The sequence below is a fragment of the Salminus brasiliensis genome, chromosome 7 (genome assembly GCF_030463535.1).
Source record: "Salminus brasiliensis chromosome 7, fSalBra1.hap2, whole genome shotgun sequence".
Lineage (NCBI taxonomy): Eukaryota > Metazoa > Chordata > Actinopteri > Characiformes > Bryconidae > Salminus > Salminus brasiliensis.
The window spans coordinates 40,750,872-40,768,432 of record NC_132884.1 but is presented as its reverse complement, the minus strand read 5'-3'; the positions used below and the strand labels follow the sequence as shown (position 1 = coordinate 40,768,432).

The 17,561-nt window shown below is 43.9% G+C and overlaps 1 protein-coding gene across 2 annotated transcripts in view; it reads left to right on the top strand.

Moving 5' to 3' along the window:
- Window positions 1–13,457, top strand: part of rybpb (RING1 and YY1 binding protein b) — a 33,578-nt gene extending 20,121 nt beyond the window's left edge. The window contains exons 3-6 of one of the 2 annotated variants that reach the window (XR_011979960.1): window positions 4,982–5,278; window positions 6,109–6,204; window positions 9,607–10,219; window positions 10,738–13,457. Coding sequence is in view for 1 of the 2 variants with exons in the window: in XM_072684911.1 (XP_072541012.1) it covers window positions 4,982–5,278; window positions 6,109–6,204; window positions 9,607–9,856 (643 nt within the window). In the remaining variant the exon portion in view is untranslated. Of the gene's footprint in view, window positions 1–4,981; window positions 5,279–6,108; window positions 6,205–9,606 lie in introns of both variants that reach the window. The other variant, XM_072684911.1, reaches the window with a different exon arrangement.
- Window positions 13,458–17,561: the final 4,104 nt, after the last annotated feature.

Below are 17,561 nucleotides of genomic sequence, written 5' to 3'. Positions count from 1 at the left end.
CGGCGAGGGGGTGGGGGAGAGAGAGGGGGTTTGATCAAATCAATCACAGCCCTGTCCACCTCCAGCATTGCGCTCCCAGGCGAACCTCAGGTTGGAAGTGATTCCGGATCCCCCGCTGGAGGTAGGCTCAGGCGAGTAGCTGTTTAGCAAAGGCTCAGTGCACACTTCTGACAAATCCCTCAGCTGGATCAGAGCAAATACCCCAAGGCTCTGCCTGACTGTGGTTCGACTGAGTGATTCCACTGACCCAGTCACCTCCACGTGGTACAAGCTTGACCACAGAACCTTGTTTTTGCCTTGTTTTTGCTGGATGCAACTAAATGATGAGCGTTTTTATAGACATGTTGGTAGATAATGAAAACCCGGTCTGGCCAAATCCCGTAGTAGACGATGTTGGGCTTCTTTTAGGGAATTATCCATTTTAGGAAATGCCAGCGTTGCTCCTTTTCAAGAATGCGGCCCACTCTCACTTTTACTGGTCGGCATTTCTCCCTGCAGCTCCAAGCTAATTGCAACAGTGCCTTTAGCCTGAGGGCTTAGGCTCATCTGGATTCCTCACAGAGGTTGTATTGATTGTGGCGTTGTGCTGGCCCCTTCGACATGATTCCCTATTATGAGGCAATTGATTGCCTTCTGATTGGCCGGCCCCTGCGGGAGAGGCGCCTGTAGTTCATCAGTCAGTCATACAGGAGGGGAGAGCTATCTCTGGAATTCTCGGCCACCGAAGCCTAAGCTGGGGTTTACTCCAGGAAAGATGCAGCGGTTTATAAAATCTAGCAATTGAGAAAGATGATGATGATGATGAAGATGGGGGTGCCGATATGGGGATTTTGGGCGGATACTGATGTCTTGGGTTTTCTTATGAATATCAGTATCTTCTATTAGCGTTCTAGATCATCTAGTTTAATTGTGGAGGGTTCTAAACGTGGACGCTTATTTCAGTGCAGTAGCCCAACATCGCCTAAATGTTCTGCTCTCCTGGACATCTAAGCATCTGTCCAATCTCGAGAAGCTTCTCGGATCATTGCACAGCCCGTTTTCCACGCTAGAGATCCGAACTGTTGAAGACTGGTCTCAGTTCTGGTCTTTGTTAGGGAAGGCTCGTCTTCGCCTCTGACAGAAGGAATCATGGGTTGATTTAAGGGGCCTTAAGAGTTCAGGTGTTTCTTTTTTAAGTGCTCACTTCGCTACTTAGATAACCAGGATATGCTCTCATTCCTCGCCGGCTCTCGGAAACGAGCACGAGCCGTTTAAAGCGTAGCTCTTAACAAGTCAGGAGATGGGAGATAACGAAGCGAGGCGGGCTCCCATGTCAAAATGTTTAGACAATGTTAATGATGCTAGTAGGCTCTCTGGCGCTCTCGCCCTTATCCCCCTTACCCCCCCCCCCCACACACACACACACACTCCCATCTTCAGCTGAGATCCTGTGTTACCCCCAGCTGCTGCCAGATGTCAGCCATTATGCCGGAGGAACAAGAGCTGGCTCGGGCTGCACACAGTTCTGCCTCAGATCTCAGCCACAGCCCCTCAGCTTTTAATTAACTCAGCACAGCGCCAAGGAGAGGGAAGCAGCACACGGTCGCTGTCTGCGTTCCCTCGACTGTTTGAGGGAAGGGAGGAGAAGGTGTCTGAATGTGTAGTGGGGAGTGGGGGACGAGGATTTATTTTATTTGATTTTATATTTTTTATTTTTTTTCGGGAATCGTCCAGTACGCTCAGCTGAAGCGAACTGTTGGAACCAGATCTGTGGTGTTATGGTGTTCCTCCATGTTTGGTATGCACCTCTGGTCATGCAGGGCTTCGTAACGTTCCCTGCGTTGTCTCTGAAGGTGAAATTTACATGCTTGTACGTCCTTTGCTTTTGGGACTTTTTTTGCACTACCTCCGAGAACCTGTGGATTTCCGTACGTACAGAATTGTGTCGCCCCTAAATACAACGTCGAGTTTGCTTGCATGGCGACTAAGTGAACACTGCACAGTTCAAAATCAATCATTCAATCAATATTAAACCGTTAATTTGACCATAACTACCGTTAAACTGCTCAACCCCAAACTGCTAACCCCACTCATAAACGTCTAGACGAGAAAGACTCCGATTGAGCGACTGCTGTTGAAAGTTTCTCCCCCTCATGGGTTTGGATCTGTAGCCACTCACTAAGCTGGCCTTTGCTTAGGTAGCTCAGCTACAGCTCCACGGAGCATCGGACAGCCCAGAGCAGTTACTGCTGAGCTCCAACGCAAGTGCTGACCATAACACCTGGTGTCTGAGAGAGCATCGACTGAGTCCAGCGACTGGTGTTGGGTGCTTTTTGACCATTGCAGGTTCGGTTCTGGTCAGTGTGGTCTCCGCTTCCCTTATGAGGTACACTAGTTTTACACATGGCTTCAGGGGGCTCAGATAGGGGTTTAACAAAGCCCACCAGACTGACGGCGTACTGCAAGGTCCGGTGACCGAAGGGGCTCGCTCAGAGCTGCTGTTATCCCCAAAATACAGCTCATATTCCCTAATTTAGCCGATCCTGAGGAGATTATCAGCCAATGGCATATTTGGGCTGAACAGATTGGCCAGTACTGATACACAGCCCAGCAGACCGATCCTCTCTAATCTCTAGCTTGTCGTACCCCCAGCACTTGGTCTTGCATGCAGGCAGGACAGATTGCGCATGACTCCTCTCAATCCTCCTCCTGCTGAACGAGGCCAACCCCCTGGTCATAATTAGATTAGTGCCTGTCACTGCCTCGCTGCAAATGACCCACACCTGTGATCCTCACACTCGTTCGTTAAGGGAGCAGAGTAATGAGATTAGCCTTCCGACGAGCCCACACAGCTGGAACGCTGCACTACCAGCAGGGAGCCGGAGTGCTCTACAGACCTGCTGGACAGCTCACCCCCCCCCCCCCTCTTGGATTATAAGAGAAGGTCGGGATGGATGCGCTCAGTACGAGACACTGTTCTGTAGGTACTGTGAAGTGGAGGTTGGCATCACCTGCAAACATTGTGATCTGTGCACCTGGTGTCTCCACACTCGTCCTTGTGATCTCGACACTTTTTCGTTATTAATATTCTAATATTAGACCTATTGAACACTTTACACATCAAAAACACCAGCGTTGAATTTCCAGTTTTGGTTACTCGAGAGTTGCGTAGCGTTGATTTGAACTTTCTCCACACTGATGATGATGATGATGATGATGATGTTATAGGATGGTCGAAGAAGATTAGAATTAGTTTAGGCTCCTTCCTCACTCCTCTCACCTTTCCCATTAGTTTCTAGCACCACCTATTTGGATGCTGGGTATGTCTTAGTGTGTAGTCATTCCCCCTAGGCTACACCCCCCCAAGGCTGTTCATATGTATTCCATATATTTTAGAGTAGCTGCTTGCCCTCAGTGTTGATGTTGGTTGTAAGAGCAAGTCGCCACTTTCCCTGCAGGCTGCTTGCAAGTGTCCACTCATGCACAATTGTAGGCTTTAAGCATCACGTTTTGTGAAGATGGTGAATGTAAATATGGCAATTAGTAAAAATGTGTAGTATTAACTGTCTGGAGTCGGTTTAGGTAATTAAATGAACTGTCCTAAGTGGAAGCAAGTACTCTTGGGTTGTAAAGTATTAGTGATGATTATGTAAACACTGTGTATGTATATATGAGAGAGAATAAACACTGGGTGAGTGGTAAAATGACAGTTTAAGAATGAATGAAATAAAAATAAGATTATTTGATTTATTTATTTATTTATTTATTTTAACAGTTGCATTACTGACACTAACTCTAGCCAGTAAGAATCGAATAGACACTTTGTAAGTGTTAAAATGAACACTTGCAGAGTTGATTTAGCACTGGTGATTTTGCTGTGTAATGACCAAGTGGGGAGATTGGTGTTAAACAGCATAGCAAACAGGAAGTCAGCATTTTTAGCTTTAGAGATCTGTAAGTAGGTTTAATGTATGATGTACAGGAGGAAAACAGACATACAATAGAAATGTTGCTGTCACAAGAAAATGATATCTCCAGAATGGCAATTTTACAAGAAAGGTTTATTCCAGAAGTTCTAGTGGTCCATTCACCAGGAGATTGGGACACAATGTAAAGATAAAACCAAATATAGATGTATTCAAATGACCTGGACGAGCATGCCAAAATATTAATACCCTGGTGTGTAGATGAGCGTGCAGATTTGTACGTACGCCACTGTATTGTTGGAGTAATCTTGGTGTAAATCTTGCAGTAAAGGCCTGTGTATGTGCAAAGGGAAATGCTCTCGGGGTGTATTGTTGAAAGCCTCTGTTCAAATACTGAAATCAGATTTTGGGTGTTGGTTAGAGATTTTGTAGTATTTGGTAGTATAATATTTCATCAGGTTAAAACCACATACAATGACCAAATTCTTGTGGTAATTTCACCTTCACCTTCACTTTAGCCTAGTCAAGTTGTCAAGGCAGGTAGTGGTGTTATCTGTTGCGCCACACGGACATATGGCAGTACGAGCATTAACGGGACCTTGAATATGCCTGAATAAGTTGTCTGATGATACTTTGGATGTTTTGAGAGATTGTCTTAGCGATCACTTTTGAAAGATATTGACTTTCCTCAGTGTCTTTTTTTTTTTTTATTTGTGAGTTGTTCAGTGTAGGAGGACCGTGGGATCCATCGTTATAAGAACAGAGCTGTGAACAATTCTACTCTTTAAAACGCATCCCAAGTCTGATCCAGACTTTCTGTTAGGCCTTTCCTCAAGAAAAGCCATATGAAGGTCTTGCTTTGAGGTCCAGTAATGCTCTGATGCGTTGGAGAACAGTAGATTGTGTAGGGAAGCTGCTAATTTCCATACTCTCGTGGTGAGGTGAGTGGTGAGGCAAGCGTTTCACAGTCTCAGTCTAGTGAAGGGTACAGTGCCTCTAAAGCAGATAGGTCAGGGTTAGATTTGATGCGTTTAGCACATTCCTCTTTAACGTGAACTCTTGGCTGGCCCCCACAGGAAGCCCAGGATAAACTCCCAGCTGGTGGCTCAGCAGGTGGCCCAGCAGTATGCCACCCCTCCTCCCCCGAAGAAAGAGAAGAAGGAGAAGCCGGAGAGGCCTGAGAAGGAGAGGGCGGACAGCGAGCGCCCAGAGCGAAACGCACCGGACAGCGAGCGCCCAGAGCGAAATGCACCTGACAGCGAACCCCCCAGCAAGGAGAAGATTGAGAAGGACCAGCCTGAGAAGGAGAAGAAGGACCGAGAGAAAGAGATCACTCCTACAATCACCAAGAAACTCAACAGCAAAAAGACCAGGTATTGCTCTCTAGCTGAGTATGAAAGCTCATTATTATTATTATTATTATTATTATTATTATTTTACATTATTTATGTCATTATAATGAGAAGATCTCCTAATAACACAATCATCTCAGTATAATTATCTAGCATCTCAGAATAAAGACTTTTTTTCACTCATTAGTTTGAGATCCTTTTATTTTAAGAGATTCAAGATCATTTGAGTCTCTTAAAATAACTCCAGACAATGTCCAGAGAATCAGATCCAGACATTGTTTTCCCACAGTTGCCATTTCACTCATCTAGATTTTCCAGGTTTCTCACTCCGTGAAATATTCGGCGTATTTCAGGCAAGGGGTGGCACCCATGTAGCGCCCACATGAGGTACAGCATTACCCACTGTGAATTCTCCAGAAAATAACCCGCTCTATTCACACTTGGGCTCAATTGGACATTACCTGGGCTTTATACTAGGGGGCAGGGGCACTGCCAGGGATTTTGGACCCCATGAAAAGATATTACACTGGGCCCCTCAACTTCTGTCAATTCTGTCCAAATACTTAATTAATGCTTTTATTTACACTTTTTTTTTTGGAGGGCCCCTGTCAGTCACAGGGCCTTAGAACTGTCCTAACTTTCCCCACCCTTACGGTGGCCCTGCTATCAGGGTAGCAGGATAAAGTCCAGGTATAAGTGAGCTCCTCCAGAAGTTCTGGACTGTCGTACGTGTCCGGAATGGGCTTAGGTATCTCAAAATAATGACCGCAGTTCACTTACAGTGTGCTTCAGCATTTAATCTGCAGTAACTGATCTCCGCGTGGTCTTTTGTCCTTGTGATCTCTTTACAGACCCAAGACAGACATCCATCAAAGCCCACCCAGTGAAAGAAACAGCATACAGTCTGGGAAATCGACCACCAAGACTAAGAACTCTCACATCTCAAGGTGCCTCGTTATTCCTTCTGTGGTGTACCGTGCCCTTTTCCTTCCCTTCCCTCATGTTATAAGCCTGCTCTACTGCTCAAATGACCCAGCGTGGAGGTTAAAGTGCCAGAGGAGGAACAGTTTCTCACTCCCCGTCTCATTAGGATGCTTAATGCCAGCCCGTAAAAAACGAAGATGGTAGTATATTAATAACTGCGGTTGGAGACGCCTCGCGTCAGCCTGAATAGCTACTGTAAGTCATTCTGTCAGTGAACAAAGCTGGCAGACAGCTGCAGTGCAACTCAATGTAAGAGCTGCTCTTATTCACAAATGCAGCCCCCCCACACTCCCCTCTCTCTCTCTCTCTCTCTCTCTGAATGAGTGTGTGAGTGCGTTAGTCGTGGGCTGAGCTCAAATGAGCAGCGCAGTGTTTCACTCCCACACACACTCTACTGGCTGCCTTCCCACTGCTCTGTCTCTGCCTCACAATGCCAGCAAGGCTCAATGTGTCACATTGTCTGGGAGAGATTTGAACAACTAATACCGGTCATTGATATTCTGTGTTATCTTAATGCAGACCACTTGAGAAATGGCTCAGAGAGATCTTTTTGAAATACCTGCTTTGATATATGTTTACACATTATTTTGCTTTGAGAAAAAAATCTTCTTTTCTCTTCTATTAAATGGGTTAGAATTGCAGTAGAAGCAGCTCATTGGCATGCATTTGGGCCACTGGGTTCGTAACTACGTCCATGGTGGGTCAAATCAAAATCTTCTAATACCACCCCCCCCATTCTAAATTCTAAAAATGAATATTTGATTTATTTATTATTTAAAATAATTAATATACATTATTTTTTTATTAATTAATTAATTTTTTTATTTTATCTGAACTTTTTTTAACCTGGTTAATCCCATTGAGATCACAGATCTCTTTTACAAGGGTTACAACAAAAGAATACTCCAGATCATACTAAACAATTACATAAATGCTGTCAATCAAATCAATAAATTAACCTAATTAATTACATGATCTGTGATTAATTAACCACTTTTTGCTATGAGAGTATTTTGAAATGATCAGTTATTACCTGACAGAGACTCTAAGATCCACATTTCCTTATTTATTTCTGTCTGTAAAACCTCGGCTAGTCCGCAGTCCACTACCAACTCTTCTATTAAATGGGTTAGAATTGGCATGCATTTGGGCCACAGGGTTCGTAACCACGTCCATGGTGGGTCATATCAAAACCTTCTAATACCATTTGTTTTCCCCCATTGGAAACACACTTGCAAATATTTTATTTATTTTATTTTATTTTATCTGAACTTTTTTTTTTTTAAACCTGGTTAATCCCATTGAGATCACGGATCTCTTTTACAAGGGAGACCTGGTCAAGAAGGGCAGAGTTACAACAAAAGAATTTACTCCAGATCATACTAAACAATTACATACAACTAATGCTGTCAATTGAATCAATAAATTAACCTAATTAATTACATGCTCTGTGATTAATTAACCACTTTTTGCTATTCGCGTATTTTAAAAAGTATAATTCTAGAAAAAATAAAAAGAAAAGTAAATCAATCAATTAATCAATCAATCATTAACTGACATAGACTCTAAGATCCACTTTTCCTTTATTTATTTCTGTCTGTAAAACCTCGGCTAGTCCGCAGTCCACTACCACCGAAAGCGGCCTGCAGTCCTTGGTTCTCCATCTTGCAACTGAGTTTGTAAGTCGACCACTGGTAGACCTGCTTACCCTGCGTTAGGCCTGATCCAGTGTGGCTCGACTGGGTTAGTGCTAGCTATAGCATCAGGCGCTGTGCTGGCCTGGACCTCCGGGTTCACGGATAAACGCTCCACTCGAGGTGGTATTTCGGGCTTGAAGGACTCCGGGGGTATGAGAACTCTGTTGCAGAACCTGCAGAGCACAGTGCTTCTATTCCACAGCTTCCTCTGGCTATTTTTAAAAGGTAAATTCATCAAGGAGGCAGAGTAGTGCCGTTTCGGTTGTTTCCCAATCATGTTATAGTGATTTAAAACTGTTAATTATGCACCGGGTCAATGGAATTACCAAGGAAGGTGATTAATAATAAATAAAGTTCATTTGAGAGCCCTACAAAAACAAGAGCCATACACAAAGACCATCTAGACTCTTTCCCATAGCCTTCTGTGGTGTTCAGTGGCCCAATATTTCGAATCTTAAGTTCATTTAGGGTTGTTCCAGGCCAAAGGTGCAGAAAATCTTGAAGCTGTCTTTCCCAATTCAGCCAAACTTTGGGAGCAACCAGTCGCAACACATTAAAAGAATGAAGACTGTGTGAGTTCTATGCTTCACATTTAGATAGAAAACCTTTCCTGGTAAAGAGACACTTGCAGTGTCTGAGACGGCGTGAGTAAGAGGACCACAATTCCTAATTAACCTCAGAGGCCCATGATGCTCACTATCCACATATCGTCCGATAGCACGGTCACCCTTAAACCTTATCGTATCTCCAAAAGGTCAACTTTACAGGAGGAGGAAAAACCTCCTCAGCTTTCAACGGAAGTCGATGTTCGATGGTTTTATTCTGATACAATATAAAGAAATGTCAGAGCCACATTGTGTGGAAAACTGGAAAATATATATATATATATATATATATATATATATATATATATAAATGTATTGTGAATGAAACAACAAAAGGCTTTAAAAAATGACTTAATCAGAATGTCAAATTCCTTGTCCAAAAAAGTTTGTAGACACCTACTGAACATTCAACATCCAACATTTCCTCTTCCCAAATCAAGGGTTTTAATAGGGGGTCTGGTTCCCCCTCTTTGTGCAGCAACAGCCTCCTCTCTTCTGGGACGGCTTTTCTCTAGATTTTCAAACATGGCTGTGAGATTCTGACTGTGTTCAGTCAAATCAGGTTTCTAGTGTTGGATGATTAGTTCTGCCACCCCGGCTCCAGAAAACCCAGTCCCACTTCTCCACAGCTCAGTGCTGGGGGGGTTTAGACCCCTCTAGCCCATGCCTGGTGTCGAGCATGGTAATCTTGGGTTTGCATGATCATGGATGCTTCAGAGCGCCCCATGCTCCTCATCGTAGCCAAATTTATTCATTAGAGTGGACCTTTAGGTTGTTTAAGACATGTGACAGCAGAGGAGCTTCACAGAGATCCAGGTCCGAGCCTCCTTTGAGCAAGACCATAGCAAAATAAAACTTTGAGAGGAACCGAGACTCAAAAGGGGAACCAAATTTCGATTCTGTGGTCGACTCTGGATTAGCAAACCGCTGTAGAAAAGCTCAGGTCAGGTAGAAATAACGAAGAGCTGTGGTTAAGGGTTCTCCTTCAGTCGACCTTCCTGTCCTGTCTCGTACATTGATGCACTGGCACAGGTAGACTTACCGTTCTCTTTGTGATCAACAGACCCAAACTGAAGAACGTGGACCGGAGCACCGCCCAGCAGCTGGCCATCACAGTGGGGAACGTGACGGTGATCATAACGGACTTTAAGGAGAAGACCCGCTCCTCTTCCACCTCCTCCTCCACAGTCACCTCCAGCGCAGGCTCCGAGCAGCAGCACCAGAGCTCCGGCTCCGAGAGCATGGACAAGGGCTCGTCCCGCGCCTCCACCCCCAAAGGAGACCTCTCGGTGGGGCATGACGAGTCATTCTGAGCTTCCAACTTCCCCTTTCCCCTCTGGACACTGTGGAGATGCTGGGAGCCCCAAGGGCTGGCTGTTTCACCATTCTCCCATGCCCTGCCCTGCCCTGATTCCACTCTGTTTGTTTCCCATTACCGAAAGAGGAATGAATGCTCCTCATACACACATACACACAACAAACACACACACATGCATACACACACACACACACATATATATATTTGTACATGATTTCCTTCTCAACCGATTGATGGAAGTAACGTCTTGGTGGACCTCACTCATGGATTGTCACCATCACACCTCAGCAGCACTGGATCTGACCACAGGAGCAGGGCCTCTGGGATTACGCCCCCTCCTTGACGGCATCCCACTCTTGTATGTATTGTTTTATATTTGTAAGTGAGTATCAGGCTGAATCAACTTTTTTTTTTTTTTTTTTTTTTTCTTTTTTTTGTAAAAAAAAAAAAAAAAAAAAAAAAAAGAAAGAAAGAAAAGTCTGCTGTGCACAGTAACCACCTACGTTTTAACGATTCTTGAACCACCTACAACACTTATTTATTATCTGTTGCATCTTAATACTTTTAGAGATTTGTTCTGTCAAAGCTTTGCTAAATAGTTGGGCTGACGGCTCCTTTTTACACTTTAGAGTTTTTAAGAGTCGACTGGTTTTGCTGGAGCCTCCTGAGAAAACTCTCCCACATTGGTGCTAGCTACACTGTGAATCAGTTGTCCCATCTCGGACTGTCCTTTACACGTCAAGGTCCTTGAGCTTAACCCACACCACCCCCCCTCCCTCCCTCCCTCCCGCCCTCTCTCCTCCCCCCAAACCAGCCTTGCAACCGTCTGTCTGCTTTTCATGGTGGTTCTTATGACCGGGCCGATTTTTCTGTCAGACACCGACTCCACCGGTATGGACCATGGTCTTGAGACCGAGTACACTGCATCAACGTCTGCGATCTAGGCCCGGTCTTTTGCGCTGGCTTTCGGTGTGGTTTGTGGTGCTTCCGAAGGCTGGAGGTCAGCTGGCGTTGATCGTGATCAATGAAAAGGGGCATGTGGAGCGGGGTTCGTAATGCAGAGGGTTTGGGTCGGAAACCCGAAAGGAGGTCGCAGTTTCTTCTTCTTCTTCTACTTCTTCTTCTTTATCAAGCAGTTCATCGGAAATGTGCCCCCTTGTTAACTCAGCTTGATGTTACTGTTTGGTTTTTATTAATGGCTTTAAAGGGATTCGTTTGACTGAGCGTTTTTTGGTCCTTCGTTTATTTATTGCACATAGAGGATAAAAAAAAAAGAAACACTAAAATGATCCATTCCATTCTTTCAGATTCTTCAGATTTCTTTAGTTCCAGAACTAGCCTGTGGTTCAAAACTAGGCCTTACCCACCTTCTCAGAGTATTTTTCCAGTGTACTCAAAGCCTGCACAGCTTCTAACGTTGGATTTAGTGAAGGGAAGAGACTAAACCCAGATAACCGAGCATGTAGAACGTGTAGAACTTCCTTCAAGATGAACCTGAAGGAGAACACTTTGATTTTTTTTTTTAGTTTTTTTCTCCTTTCTTTTCATTTTCTTCTTTTTTTGTTTTAGTTTTTTTGCCTCATCGCTGGTCCAAAGCAGTAAAAACTATCTTTTGGACGAAAATCGGTCTCGACCTGGCCACAATTGAGTAGCAAATCTTAACAGCTCCTTTAAACCCCAGTATTCCCGCTTGAACTGTATTAAACCTGTACAAAGTATGTGTATATGATATGAGTTTTATTTATTGAAGGACCAAAGGAATTTGATATTGATGACATGCGAGACAAATAATTCAAAATGTAATTATCATATGTGTGATATATAATACATTTTAAATAAAGTCTAATATAATCCATATCAGCTGTCTAATTCTTGTCCACTGTTTGTATACTGAGAAATTCACCAGGTCGAACCTGTAAAGACCACACCCCGCCTTCAGTGTACATTGCTGTGTGGATTTTTGCAAGACGGTCTGATCTCGAGACCACAGTACGGTATTGCAGTATTTAAACCCTTCCAGTTCATTCAGTTGCTTAACGCTGATGCCGAGTTACGATGATGATGATGATGATGATGATGATGATGTTGTTCTTCTAGTAAACGATTAACATTTAGGATCAGAAGTGTGAAAAGCTGTGAAAGTATCGGTGTATCACTTGTAACAGAAATGAAGACCAGGGTTTTGGTCCTCCAACCACGCAATGAAGTCGAGTTTTACGCCTTTTTTCTTTCTTTTCTTCCTTTTTTCTTTTCGTTTCTTCCAGAAGTGATGGATTCTCTTGAGATATGTCCTGTTGAGTCCGCAGTAGTGCGTAGTCCTCTAGTGTTCTGTACAAATGAAGGCTTTACCGATTCAGTTATTGAGACTGTAACCATGTTTGTCGGCTTCAGAAAGCATAAGTTATAACCACCCTCGACTGCCCACGCTTCACCTACGCAGAATTGGAAATACTGACTCTGTTCGTGGGTTTGAGTTTGTACTGCGTTTGTATGACCTTTTTCTTTTGTTTCAAAAATATGCAAATATGTGAACGTAATGAACGTGAAGAATGAAGGCCGCAAATCGAAGTTCGGGGGGGGGGGGGGTACTATCAAAGCAAATACTTACGATTTAGCCACTTTCAACCCCAGAGTCATCAGATCTTGCTAAGCAATGTATAGCTACTTTACAGTTTCTTATGAATATAGCCATCTGTTCACTTGCCTTACCCGCTATCATAACAGCTTTTTGTAAAATTGTAAAGAGAAAAGAAAAAAACAAAACAACAAATTGTATCTTAATTTATTGAAATTTGAAAAAAGAAAAAAACAAAAAAAATCTGAATTTAAACAATGCTTGTATGTATAACTCAAAAATGGTGCAAACGTCAACATGATAGGCTACAAATGGCAACGGAGCTGAACGTTTCTCTTAAATTTTTTTTTCTCCTTTTGAATTTTATTTCATTTTTTACGCGCAAGCAGTTCTGTTCTTGTGTACGACCAGTAACCTTAATTTACTGTGTAAAGATGGTTACATTTTTTTTTTTTTTTAGCTTCCTTTGTCACAAAACCCAACGAATTTCAGAATGCTTGTTTACTTGTGATATACAGTAGCATTAACCATGTGACATTTCAGTAGACCTGTACAGTATACCCGATTGTTTCGTTTGATCCTGATACGACGTTGTTGTGAAAGCGCTTTTACAGTTTCGTAATGACATGTAGGGTCCGTTAGTGTATTAATCAAACCTTTTTCATTTGAACCTTGTCATGCTTTTCGTTTCTTGCTAGTTGCTGAGTGTTATTGGTAATGTGTGATGGTTGCATTAATTTTCCTTGTGTATCTGTATTGGCAGAATTTCTTCTTATTTTTAATTATTTTTTGTTTTGTTTTTTTGATTATTTTATTATTATTATTATTATTATTATTATTATTATTGATCATTGCTCCTTGTCTATAGCTACTACAATGTTCAGATACTACACAGTTTCCGGCATGTGCACGACTTTGCTCTTAGAGGCTACATTATCATTTTCTCTGCTTCAAATAGAAATGTCTATTTATGCATTTTGCTTGTAGTTTTTCACAAATAAAATGTTCAATTTATCTAAAAGTTCTGTTTCCAGATTTTTGTTCTTGTTTATTGTATTATGCAAATATATGCAAATAGGCTCCAAGACCTAATACACTGCATTCTGCATCGTCCATTCATTAAAAGTGCAGAAAGACAGGGTACACGAGTCGTTCCTCTCAGGCTCGCCCCCTGGCCTCCTTCATCTCTCCTTGTCTGTATCTGTTAGGTTGTGTGATGCTGAAGCACAGTGCTCGGCCCTCCCCCAGGCCTGCTGGGAGCTGCCTCAGCTGGGATTGAGATGTCAGAGGCAGGACGGCCACCTCCAGAGTAGATCACTGACATTACACTCGGGGGAGCCTCCCTCTGAGCTGCCCTCTCTTTCCTCCCTACTGAGAATGAATGCATCTCTCGCTCTCTCTCGCCTCGCACCCCCAACCCCCACCATCCTGGTTTGCTCCTTGTATCTCCAGACCTGTATTTAGATCCCTGCTCATTCAAGCAGTGTGATATTCAGCCAAAACAGCAGAACACATGTTGGTAATATACATCATGCTAAGAAATGTCTCATGTCTCAATGAGTTGGTTGAATTCATGCTGAGGCAGTGGTCAGAATTTCTAATCTGGTCACTAGGGTCTCGTGCGACAAGACACCAAAAGCAATGAGCATGAAAATGACCAAACTTGATACTTCTTGTTTATCTCAGCGTATTTCGTCAGTTTGTGTCTGCTTCTTTCCAAAATGTAGCAACTTTAGCAAAGTTTTGGAGGAAGAACGTGCCTGAGGTCCCTCCCCCTCCCTATAGAAAGTACATTTCCATTTAGGACTGGGAAGAACCATGGTAGAACATGGTCTCCACACTGGGAGAGTATCAGGAGAGCCTTGGATGCTCCGTCTCTGAGCCAATTTCATGGTCTGGGTGTTAGAACTTGGAATCTGTCGTCTCCACGCTGGGAGAACATCAGGGGAGATTTATGTGCTCTGTCTCTGAGCTGCTTTCATGGTCTGGGTGTTAGAACTTGTTCTCCTTGGTCTCTACATTGGGAGGGCACCATTTAGCATTCTAGGATCTTATAACAGTCTAGATTCATAGAAGGCTCCTGCTGTCATTGCACTGCTGTCCAGATACACACGTGGACAAAATTGTTGGTCCCCTCGGTAATAAAAAAAAACCTACAATGGTCACAGAAATAACTTGAATCTGACAAAAATAATAATAAATAAAAATGCTATGAAAATTAACCAATGAAAGCCAGACATTGCTTTTCAACCATGCTTCAACAGAATTATTTTAAAAAATAAACTCATGAAACAGGCCTGGACAGAAGTAATGGTACCCTTAACTTAATATTTTGTTGCACAACCTTTTGAGGCAATCACTGCAATTAAATGATTCCTGTAACTGTCAATGAGGCTTCTGCACCTCTCAGCAGGTATTTTGTTCCACTCCTTATGAGCAAACTGCTCCAGTTGTCTCAGGTTTGAAGGGTGCCTTTTCCAGACTGCATGATTCAGCTCCTTCCAAAGATGCTCAATAGGATTTAGGTCAGGGCTCATCGAAGGCCACTTCAGAATAGTCCAATGTTTTCCTCTTACCCATTCTTGGGTGTTTTTAGCTGTGTTTTGGGTCATTATTCTGTTGCAAGACCCATGACCTGCGACTGAGACCAAGCTTTTTGACACCCTTGATAGTCTTGAAATGAATCCCTTGATATTCTTGAGATTTCATTGTACCCAGCACAGTTTCAAGACACCCTGTGCCAAATGCAGCAAAGCAGCCCCAGAACATCACAGAGCCTCCTCCATGTTTCACAGTAGGGAGAGTGTTCTTTTCTTGATATTTTTCCGTCTGGGAACATAGAACTGACGTGCCTTTTTTGTCTCATCTGTCCATAGGACATTCTCCCAGAAGCTTTGGGGCTTGTTAACGTGTAGTTTGGCAAATTTCAGTCTGGCTTTTTTATGATTTGTTTTCAACAATGGTGTCCTCCTTGGTCATCTCCCATTAAGTCCACTTTGTCTCAAACAACGACAGATAGTGCGATTTCACACTGATGTTCCTTGAGCTTGAAGTTCATCTTTAATCTCTTTAGAAGTTTTTCTGGGCTCTTTTGTTACCATTCGCATTTTCCTTCTCTTTGATTTGTCATCAATTTTCCTTCTGCGGCCACGTCCAGGGAGGTTGCCTACAGTCCCATGGATCTTAAATTTCTGAATAATATGTGCAACTGTAGTCACAGGAACATCAAGCTGCTTGGAGATGGTCTTATAACCTTTACCTTTAACATGCTTGTCTATAATTTTCTTTCTAATCTCCTGAGACGACTCTTTCCTTCGCTTCCTCTGGTCCATGTTGAGTGTGGTACACACCATGTCACCAAACAGCACAGTGACTACCTGTAGCCCTATATATAGACTCTTAGGCAATGGAAGCCCAGGCCTTTAGGAGGACTGCTTACCATTAGTACGGGGGACAGGAAAAATGTGGACCACCTAGGGATCCCGAAGGACTGGTTTTGGGAAACACTGCCAAGACAGGCAGGCTCTCCACTGTCTGGAGACTTGGCTAAGAACCCTTCAGGCCATTCTGTCCAGACGGACTCCTATCCGAGCGAGCCCTGTGGCTTTCCAGAGGTCGTCAACTTGCTCCCTCTCCAGATTTGGGCCTGGCCGTAAGAACATGCTGCTGTACAGCAGGGTTAACCCAAGTCTCCGAACCGGATTTCCCCGAGAGATCTCCGGAAACATGCACCACTTGTAGGAATGTTGTTGCTCTTACAAAGGAGACTGAGACCTGGAATTTTCCCATATTTAACCCATCCCTCCCGCTGTCCTTTCCACTCTCTGGAGACTTGGCTAAGAACCCTCCAGGCCGTTCTGTCCAGACTGACTGACTGATTGACTCCGTTCCAAGCAAGCCCTGTGGCTGTCCAGAGAGACCCCCGCTCAGTTGGTCCTCGACTTGCTCCCTCTCCAGATGGGGGTCTTTTCCGCAAATCCTCTCCCATTCCAGGCTGTGGAGTGAGGAATTCCATATGGCGAGGAAAAGGGGGATGGGGGGTGTACGGACATCTGCAGATAAGAGGCGGCTCTTTTATTGCGAGCAAGAAATCAGGAGGCCCTCTGGCGTAAGGGGGGTCGGGTGATGTGTTTAACAGTAGTAGAGGAGGGAGTCAGAGGATGAGATTGGGACGGCGTTGTGGAGAAGTGGGAACGTCTAGGAAGACTCTCCGTTTGTGTTTGAAGTTCAGGTGCAGTCGTAGAGCACTGCCAGCAGGGGGTCTGCGTCTAGCAGGGGTGTATGAGTGACAGTTCCCTGTATTAACAAAGACCATCCGAGTCCTCAACTGTCAACATCACCCCGGATAAACTTCACACAGAAGCGGAAGCCTGACACCGGGAGCCCTTGACAAACGCTCCAACCTCATGAACTTCAAAGCCGTGGAACATATTTCGTGTCTGGCTTCCTCACACATCCCCGAGTCAGCAGATATTGTGTGATATTGCTCGTACCGACGGCAGCAATAAAGAAAACACAGCAATAAAACCTTGTACGACTTCCCTCCGCAACTGCGGCCGAGCAGTTTGTGCAGTGCGAAGCTCGTACCGCCGGACGTCCTACCGTGATAAATAAGATCTAGCAGGAGCAGAAATTACACTGTTGAGTTAAGAAGCCCGTGGAGCATTTATTACAACACAGGCCTCGGGCGCAATCAATAAGCGAAAACATTTAGTTTGATTTGTATAAGTCGATGAAAAATTGATCGCCAGTGTGCGAGGAGCCCCCCACTACCCATTTGATATTCTAGCCTGGTGGTGTTGGTGGGGTGGTGGAGGTGTTGGTGGGGGTGGTGTTGGTGGGGGGTTATGTATTGATTGCTTTTCTGGCAGTGACTTTACCCGCGGCTAAATGATGGATAAAGAGCAGCAGATATTAGAATAAGTGGTTTTACAGCTTAAGTAGGTAAGACGCTTCACACAGCGTCTCTCTGTCTACCTGTCTCTCTCTCTCTCTCTCTCTCTCTCGACCTTAATCTCTGTATTACTCTCCTAACATCTCTCTCTATCACTTTCTCTCTTACTCAGCCACCGTCTCGCTCTTCCACTCTTTTCTCTCTCTCATTTGTCTCTCTCTCCCCCTTTGT